This window comes from Chaetodon auriga, chromosome 4 (genome assembly GCF_051107435.1).
Source record: "Chaetodon auriga isolate fChaAug3 chromosome 4, fChaAug3.hap1, whole genome shotgun sequence".
Taxonomy (NCBI): domain Eukaryota; kingdom Metazoa; phylum Chordata; class Actinopteri; order Chaetodontiformes; family Chaetodontidae; genus Chaetodon; species Chaetodon auriga.
The window spans coordinates 16,816,665-16,826,268 of NC_135077.1; the positions used below are offsets into that span (position 1 = coordinate 16,816,665).

At 41.6% G+C, this 9,604-nt stretch overlaps 1 protein-coding gene across 1 annotated transcript in view; it reads left to right on the forward strand.

Moving 5' to 3' along the window:
* The window catches only part of LOC143320094 (uncharacterized), a 36,052-nt gene extending 30,660 nt beyond the window's left edge, over positions 1-5,392 (forward strand). Inside the window, exons 52-66 of the mRNA XM_076729522.1 lie at positions 351-404; positions 524-577; positions 819-872; positions 957-1,064; positions 1,155-1,208; positions 1,438-1,491; positions 1,576-1,683; positions 2,004-2,057; positions 2,166-2,201; positions 2,312-2,365; positions 2,455-2,779; positions 3,010-3,122; positions 3,274-3,342; positions 4,223-4,456; positions 4,537-5,392. Coding sequence (XP_076585637.1) covers positions 351-404; positions 524-577; positions 819-872; positions 957-1,064; positions 1,155-1,208; positions 1,438-1,491; positions 1,576-1,683; positions 2,004-2,057; positions 2,166-2,201; positions 2,312-2,365; positions 2,455-2,779; positions 3,010-3,122; positions 3,274-3,342; positions 4,223-4,456; positions 4,537-4,683 — 1,518 coding nt within the window. The 3' untranslated portion in view covers positions 4,684-5,392. The remainder of the gene's footprint in view (positions 1-350; positions 405-523; positions 578-818; positions 873-956; positions 1,065-1,154; positions 1,209-1,437; positions 1,492-1,575; positions 1,684-2,003; positions 2,058-2,165; positions 2,202-2,311; positions 2,366-2,454; positions 2,780-3,009; positions 3,123-3,273; positions 3,343-4,222; positions 4,457-4,536) is intronic.
* The last annotated feature ends 4,212 nt before the right edge of the window (positions 5,393-9,604 follow it).

Genomic DNA, 9,604 nt, shown 5'->3' on the forward strand with positions numbered 1-9,604 from the left:
GTAAAGTTTAAAGAATCTGGACTTGTGTTGGTTGTCTGAAGGTAAAGAGTCAAGTTGGCTTTTGAAAGATGAGATTTTTATTTTTAAGATTTATGGAAGTGCCCTGTATCCTCATGACGGGCTGTTTCTTTGTCCTAACTTGGAGCTTTTGAATTTTTTTCTGTTGGACTTTGTGGAACTGCCTCTCTGTTTTATTACTCTCCTATAATATGTCTCGTAACTGTATCAACACGAGCACATCACTAGAAACTATAAATTCATGTTTCATGTTTTCATTCATCTTCAACTTTATTCTCTGGAGCAAAAGAGGTGTAGTTTTCCTCTGCTCACTCTGTTTCTTTCCTCATCAGGGTGTGGATGGTCTGCCTGGGGCTAAAGGAGACACAGGAGAACCTGGGAAATCTGTGAGCTCCTCCCTTTTTCATCATACACCATGACATGCGTGATAGTTCATAACCATGAAAGATGCTGTCATCTTACAAATCAATGACTGGCCATGTAATAGTGTCCTTATATTTGTCAGGGACCACCAGGAGCACCGGGAGAACCTGGACCACATGGATCCCCTGGCCGAAGGGTTTGTGTTTTTTTGTCCCTGTATGAACCTCTGACGCACTCATCCTCATTTTCTGTCTCCTGTTTGATTAAGTAAAACATTAAACCCTCTTCCCTGGTAGGATGAAGTTGAGGGTATTTTTCTTAATGCATTCTCACTGTGTGTGTGTGTGTGTGTGTGTGTGTGTGTGTGTGTGTGTTTGTGCATCAGTGCATCTGTCTGACAGATTCAGGTTAAAATGTTTTAAAATGCTGTTCTTCAGGGCCACCTGGGAAAAGCAGGGAAGGAAGGAAAGGCAGGCCTGAAGGGAGCCAAGGTGAGAGTCAGAAACAACTCTTTGAATAATAACATGTCAACACTCACAGCCTCTGAAGGTCACCCTGGTCTCTGTCCGTTTCAGGGTGCTCCCGGTTTGGAGGGACCCATAGGGAAGACAGGGCCCGTTGGTGCCCAGGGACACCCTGGGAAGCCTGGTCCTCAAGGTTTAAGAGGAATCCCCGGCCCAGCGGTAAGTCAGAGAGCAAAGAGTGAAGCAGTGGAAGTGGAGCATAAAAAAGATGTAGGTTCAGTTATTTCTGTCTGTCTGTCTTTCTCTCAGGGTGAGCAGGGTTTAAATGGACCACCTGGCCAGGCAGGGCCCCCAGGTCCCATGGTAAGATGACTCAGCAAATCAAGAGCATAAAAAAAGACTTTTTCAAATGACATTAAAGGAGATTTTACTGACAGTTTATGGACAGTATGACCAAATCACTCACATTTCACATCCTTAGCTGTTAAAATAGAGGAGGTATAGCAGTCTAGAGTGGTACATGAATGAGTTTTTATATGCACTTGTCACACTGTAAATTGTGTTTGACCTCATCATAACTTCATCTTCTCAGGGTCCACCGGGATTACCAGGGCTAAAGGGGGACCATGGCAAGAAGGGAGACAAGGTGCGTACATACTGTGCACACATAAAAATTCACTCTGACCTTGACTTGACTTTGACCTTGAGTTTATTTCCGACACCTCTGCAGGGTCACGGTGGTCTCATAGGTCTGATAGGGCCACCAGGAGACATCGGAGAGAAGGGAGACAGAGGACTGCCAGGAAACCAGGGACTACAGGGAGCAAAAGGAGATGAGGTGCTGAAAATACACACACAAACACGTACACACCAGCCGGGATTACCAGCCAGGCAAAGTAGGCAACCTGTCGGCAGGTTTTCCTTGTGTTAGTTTCTGGGCCCCACTGTTATATCTTTTGTTTGTAACTATATGCAAAATTCAGTTGGATACATACAGGAGAAAACACATAGAATGTAATTTCTTTAATCACATCAATGGGCCATATTTCGAATTGCCATCACATCCCATGAAAAAAACAACAATGAACTTTGTAGTAGGTACATCCAGCAGCAGCTTTCTTTATCTGACAGTTTTGTTTCTTTCACGTTTAATATCAGGGTCCAATTGGTCCAGCAGGTCCCCATGGTCCCCCTGGCCCCACCGGTCTGTCTGTGAGTACACAACATAATCGTGACAGTACATGCAAAAGTGTACATCACTGCTGTTTCTATTGGGATCACTGGCACATTGTTCATCTTACCTTTAACTCTCTGTCACAGGGTGCTATTGGTCCAAAGGGCTCTAAAGGAAACCAGGTAACTGTGATTCTCATTGTTACATTAGATTGAATTAGTCAGTAATATCACGTTGGAGCCTCATACATCTCTACCACCCTTAATTGATTTCTTTGCACTGTCTCTATTAGGGTCCGATTGGTCCCAGAGGAGACACTGGGCCTGCAGGACCTCCAGGACCACCAGTGAGTTTTGCTTACTGAGATTTAGTGCATCCAACAACCTTCATTTCCTGTGATCCTCACAACCCATTTCTCTCTCGTCCTCTCTTCAGGGATTGCCAGCAGCTGGGATGTCCCCTCTGCCAGAGCGAGGACGGAGAAGAAGAACCCACACTTCGGTGGATGGTGCTGCACTTGAGGAGGTGGAGGAGGAGGAAGGGGAGGTGATAGATGGAGGAGAGGAATGGATGCAGAGGGACCAGGTGGAGCACAACGGTTGGATGAAGGAGAAGGAAGGCCAAGGCATGGAGGAAGTGTTTGCGTCTCTGTCCTCTATGAAAGTGGATGTGGAGGGTCTGCGTAACCCACAAGGGACGTACCACAGCCCCGCCCGCACCTGCAAGGAGCTCTGGTTCCTCCACCCAGAGCTCCCAGACGGTACTTAATCAGTTTGTGTCTCAGGTCATCTGTTTAGCACCTCTGCCTGCACGGCGAGACTCATTTTAACTACCTTTCTTTCTAGTTTCCTGTGGATCTGCTTCTCCTCTTAATATCGTCTGTGTCTTGGTGATGTGTCTCTGCTTGGTGTTTTTGTTGCTGACAGTGATAAGAACCTCATGTTTTTTTGACCCCTGTGCCCTCCTCTCCCTTTTTCTGCATCTCTCCAGGTGAATACTGGATAGATCCCAACCAGGGTTGCCATAGAGACTCCTTCAAGGTGTTTTGTAACTTCACTGCACAAGGAGAGACATGTCTGTACCCTGACAAGAAGTTCCAGTCGGTTAGTTTTCATGCAGAAACACACACACACATACACACACTTACCCTTTATTGAGCATTTGATAAATTGTTCAAAGCAAACAGTGTTGCCAAAAGCTAAATGACTTCTCAGAAAAAGATTAAACATCATTTTGTGGTTTTTTTCCCATCAGGTGAAGCTAGCAGCCTGGAAAGGGGAAAAGCCTGGCACCTGGTACAGTCATTTCAGGAAAGGAAAACAGGTATAGATGATGATGATTATGCTTGCTGTCAGTGTGGAAAAGGACTTTAAATGTAAACTAGTTTAATCACAATTAAAAACACTACTGCAAATGTGGGACATATTGGATTGAATGCTAATTAGCAGCATTTGTCAGCTATAAAAAGGCACTCAGCATTTTAAGTGAGTTTTCAAAGCAGCATTTAGAACATTTGGCAGACACTGTTTTTCAAAGTGTCTTGTGACACAGCTCAGTTTTTATGATTAATATCAAAACCATAAGATCAACTGAAGTTAGAGAGCTGGCAGAAACCAGATTATATCAGTGATGAACAGATCAGAAGCAGAGAAGCTGCGACAGGAAACGACTGACTAACAAGCTTCAGCTAATTTCCCCATGTAGTTTTCCATTTCTGTTATAGAACAGACGGCCTTGTTTACTGTAATTATTAACGACAGGGAGTGCATTGACCACCACAGCAGAAAATGAAGGTTTGACCCTCGATGGTCGTGCATTGGGCTAGGTTGTGTATTCTGGGGAACAAAATTGGTTGTTCAAAGATAGGTAGCCAACAACGTCCAAACAGAAGTAATTGAGAATCCACAGATTAAGAGGACTGTAAAGGGTGATGACAGGCAGGTACAGATAGGGTCCGGGTTCAGGTTCAGGATGCAATGTTGATGATCTGACTCTTGATTGGGGAAAAGGGCACTGGTATACCTGCTAACAGGGTGATTGGGGAGCAGGGTGACCAGGATGAATGGGGTAAGTCCGAGGACATCTGGTGGACAGGTGGAGAATGACAGTATAACTTAATAGAGATACAGGGGCCTGAAAGTGAAAGGGACAAAGAGGCAGGATGGGTGCAAATTATGTGTGCAATTCTGGTGTTCTCCTCCAGTTTTCCTACACCGGGTCGGACAGCGTCCCAGTCCACGTGGTCCAATTGACCTTCCTGCAGCTGCTGAGCGCCACAGCCAAGCAGACCTTCACCTACCACTGCCTCAACTCTGCTGCCTGGCTGCACGCCGCCACCTATAGCCACGAACACGCACTGCGCTTCAGAGGCAGCAGTGGCGAGGAGCTGACACATGAGAACACACATTACATCAGTGCGCTGTACGACGGGTGTCAGGTGAGTAACACAGATATACATTCAAGTGCAAACATGCACCGGGCGTTTGTTTTCTGATTGATTGTATTTCTCTGCTGTAGACGCGTTCAGGGCAAGAGAGGACAGTGTTGGAATTTGACGCTCCGATGTCCAACACGCTCCCTATCTTTGATGTGGCTGTGCTTGATTTTGGGAAGGGGAACCAGAAATTTGGTTTCCAAGTTGGCCCAGTCTGCTACAACGGCTAATCAAGCCAGAGGAGATTACACCAGGAGTAATTTAAAAGGAAAAAGAGCCATGGACACTTTTTACATGCAGGGAGGAAACTACATTCAAGACTTACCTGATGCAACATATTTATAAGTTGATTTACCTACAACAGTGTTCCTTCAAATAAACATTCTTTTATACAGACATTCACTCACACACACCTGAATATGTACATCATCTTATTCATCTCATACATTCTCACAACTGACTCATATATTGTGTTTTCAAGTCCAATTCATAAACGCATCGACTGTAGAGGATTTCCTCAGTTGTGAACGTTTCTCATTTCATTCCTCTTTGAAGGAGTGAGTGGTGCTCTCACAGTTTCATCCATGCCTGTTCATACATCTATTGATCTATGCACTCTATTCTCATCTATACATAATCATACACAAACATGATCAGTGAATCTTCTTCAAAAATACAAAACCACCATTTTTCAGCAGCATTCAGCCACCATGTTGTTCTGTGTTATCATCAAACCTCAAATTGTTGTGTTTTATTTTGTTTGTTGTTGTCATATTGTTGTTATAATTATCTGTTATGTGATGTATATTGGAGTGTTATTCATCACGGTGCTATTATGTAGCTCCCTGCGGAGTACATTTCTTTGTAAAGGGAACGGGGACAGTGCATTTTTTTATATTGTGAAACTGTGTTCTATATTTTTTCAACATAACAGAGCAAACTGTGGTACATGATTGCCTCAAGGTCTTTCTATGCATAGTTGTGTGGGGAAGTGACTGAGTAACATATTTTAATAAAAGTACATAATGTACATTTAAGTTAATTTGATGGGATTTAGTTTCATTGAATGCCTTTGTGAAGCAAAGCCAACAGAGAAAAGGTTTGAGGAGCACAAAGGTGAACCTTGCGCTGCGTTCCAAACAGGAATTCCATCAGGTCTGCACTTTGATCCGCTTTTCCTCATATTCGTGCTGCACTTGTCTTACCATGGTTACAGGGTGCTTGGTGATTACAAACAGTATAATGCAATTCAGTTAGAAGCTACTTTTTAAAATGGCGGTCAGTCAGTTCAACACTTTGGTATCAACATTCATGGTCTGCAGAGGATGAAGTATGCTGATTTAAGTGATCCCTTTTTCCTTTAGCGCCAACATGAGGTTGTTATTTTTGTATTTTAGTTACATCTCTAGAACTGCTGCATAGATTGTCATTAAATTTGGCACGTTCATGTTACACAAAGGATTAATGCTTATGGTTTCCCCTGAACTGTACTAACTGATGACTTTGCATCATGCACCATGATGTCAAAGATTTAATTTTTGTCCGAGAGCTCGGTTTATGACCCAAAATCTGCAACACTAATGAAATTCCAATTTAATGCTAGCAAATGTTAGCATGTAAGATGGTGAACATGGTTAACATTATAGCTGCTAAACGTCAGTAGGTTGGCATTGTCATCCTGAGCTCGTTAGCATTTAGCTCAAAGCACACATTTGCATCCATTGTTTCCACTGTTCATATAATGTGCTTAAGACCACATTGAATGCTTGTCAATTAAAAGCAGTTTTTAAAAGGGTTTAATTCAAAGTAGAGTGATATGACAAGGTCAGAAAAATTGGTTGGGGCCAGTCCATTTAATGCCTTGTAATTGATCAGTAAAATCTTTAATTATATTCCTAAAGCTAGTAGACGTGTGATAAAATGTATGAAATGTGCTCTCAGTTAAAAGTCCATAAACTGCGTTTTGAATCAATTCCAAATGTATTCAGGCAGTTTAAATTGTAAGGATGGGTTGAAATAAATGCATGAATAACTCCTTTAGGTCAGCAACACACACAAACAAGCACATTTCAACCAAAAATAAATAAGCCATTATACCTGCTGTTCAGGCTTGAGTCAAAGGTGACTCCAAAGGGAGCTGACTTTGGGTTGGCATATAGCCAGGGTTTTCCTTAATTTCCACCATAAGTGAATTGTATTTAAGATGGCTTTGTGTGTGTAAAATGTTTAACATTAGTATTTTGTATTCACCAAGCCTTTGTGCACACACCATCCATATTCTCTGTCACTGGCGTCCATCATTCACTCTTTGTCGGCCCTTATCTCTCTCCAGTCTTTTCTTTAATCTTTTTTTTTCCTGCTCTGCTCTCTATCCCGACATCTGCAGTAAATCCAACAGAGACTAAGCCATTTCCAATGACGCTGAAATTTTAATGAGGTGAAACAGATGAGAACAGCTCATCCAGGAGTGTTTAGCCCCTAATTTTCACTCATGAAATATAAATGGCTGACATGAAAGTCAGCTACATTGTAGTTAACAGGGTTGCAACCTTGTCAGCGCAGCACCAGTTCAGCACTGTTTAACATTTTATACCTTTTCAGTTGGTGTACTGAAGATAGATGTCAGTGTCCACATGGATAACATGAAAGCCAGGAGAAAGGTAAAAGTGAGAGGTTTTATCTCTAATTTGTTTTAACCAACAGTTGACAGCGTGGCTAATGATGGCGTTGTCAGAAACAGTTAGTCCGTCTGTGTGCTCAAAATTTGGTCAGGAGTGAAATGTCTCTGCCAGAATTGGATGGGAAAACCTGGTGCTGACATGTATGGTCCTCAGCGGTTAAAATAAGAATTTTGACGATTCTCTGACTTCAACCAGGCGCCGACAGTATGTTAAATATTCATGCTAACGTGCCCCATGCTAACGATTAGCTTATAGCTAAACTAGCTAATGCAGAGATGCTAGCAGTAACGGTTAGCTTAAAGCCTAGCTTAGCCTTCGGCAGTAACCTATGATTGAAACACTTTGATGTTGACTATTTGATCATATTTGAAGTATTTTCAAAATAATGCAAATAATCTAATTTAAACTCTGTGTAGTAAATTCTGCTCATGCTTGAAATCTTAAATTAGGCATGCAGAATTATTAAAAATACCACAGTAATTAATGTTACCTAGCTTACAATGTTGGCTAAAGCTACTAAAGATCTAAACTCTTCACTTAAGGGAGCTTAAACCGTTTTAAGTTGTATAACAACATAACCTTTATCCTGGTTATCTAAGAATAGCAGACGTGCATTATAGTGTTTTTTTTGTTGTTGTTCATTCAAAACTCAGATATTTCATCAGTACTATTAAAGAATTTTAAGGCTGCAACTAATTTTGATTATCAGTTAACCAGCTGATCATTTGATGTGTTCAGTGTTAGAAAATAGGGAAAATGCCTGACACAATTTCATACCAATAGTCCATGCCTTAAAATACCTTGAAAAATGATCTAAACCATTAATCTGGTTTTAATATAGGTTCAGATCAATTTTTGCTGAGTCAGCTAATCAATATATTGACTAATGTTTCACCTTAAAAAAGGTTGAAATATTATCCAGCCATATCCATGTGGTACAACACTGCACTCCAAACAAGGCTAAAAACTGAGGTTTTCCAAGTACTTTATTTTTACATTAGTTCCACGGCGTGACTTCATTAATTTTAATAACACTTCATTTGTGCAGCACCTTTCATTGAAGAATTGCAGCTGAGAGTGCATTAAAACAAAGAAATCTCATGTACCAAGTGCTCTGCATGAATAAAACACATGGAATAAACATAAAACAGGGATAGAAAATTAACATCCCCAAAGACCAACAGTACTGTCTCACATGCAATCTGTCACTCACAAGTGCACCCACACAGCCGTTAAAGTGTAACCCACTGCCTGTGTTGACGTAACAGATAATCATCCATGTCTCCAACTCCTCCTTCTCGACACCCACTCTTTCACCTTCTCTGTGACAGTTGTCCTCTGCAGTTGGCGCCTGAGTGGCTCTCCTCAGCATGCAGCCAACACCAGGACTGTGTTCTTCTTCCACAGCCAGAGGGGATTCAGTCACTCCAGCCCGGCCACAACAGTAGTCCATAACCCTGAGGCTATCTAAGGGAGGTGTACAGTCCCCAGTGGTACCTGAAGTAGACGTCGGCGTCTCTTCTAAGTGCTCTGCGGGGTCACGGCGTTTGTTTTGTTTTTTATGCCTGCGGTGAGCCAAACCTGGGTCAAAACCGGGTAGACCTGAAGAAGGTGGTGATGGGTCCACCTGAAGTCCTTTGGGTGCTGCAGCTGCTGTTTACTGTCTGTTCATGTAAGGTAAGAAGACACTGTGCGCACATCTAGAACTTTTAATCTCTGTGTTAGAACATGGAGTGTCAGACAAGCCAACATTATAGCACTTTTCCAACTTTCCATCAATTCGATGGTGACTTTAACATCTTGTCCTATAGGGAGATAAAGTTATCTCTTTTTTTGTCAAAGGACATTTTTTAACTCTAAATATATTTGCTTTGGACCTAAAAGCATAAAAAAGTGAAGTTTCGGGTTGTAATACACACTTTGGCAAACAGTGTAACACTTTTTTCTGCCTCTCAATTCCCATATTTAAAGCATGCATCTGTTTACATGTGAAGTGTATTTATATCTCCCATAAGACACGCCTTGTTGAAAATTTACATTTTCTTTCACCATGGATCTCTCTGAGCCTTTCTGCACTGTGTCCAAAGAAATGAAATGCTTCATGGATCAACAGCATAAAAAGGACTAGATAAATATAATATTTGCTGCCAGAGGAGTTCTTGCCAGCATCTTCAGAGCCTTCCTTTCAGTTACTCCAAAAACTCTTTTATTATTATAAATTTATTTTACTGGATTTTGTACTCAGGGATATCACTATCATTTTTATCTTTTACTGTGACTTTTGATGTGCCTTTTTTTGGCTCATTCATTGTTTTGGGTTTCAGTCTTGTTCTTATTTGTTTTATCTGTTATGTGTTTTGCAACTTTTCTTTTGCTATATAAAGAGCACGTTCTTATTATAAAGTTCCTACAAATGCGACAAGCCACCTGAGTCAGTGACCATAAATACCCTGAAGGTGTGTCACACCGC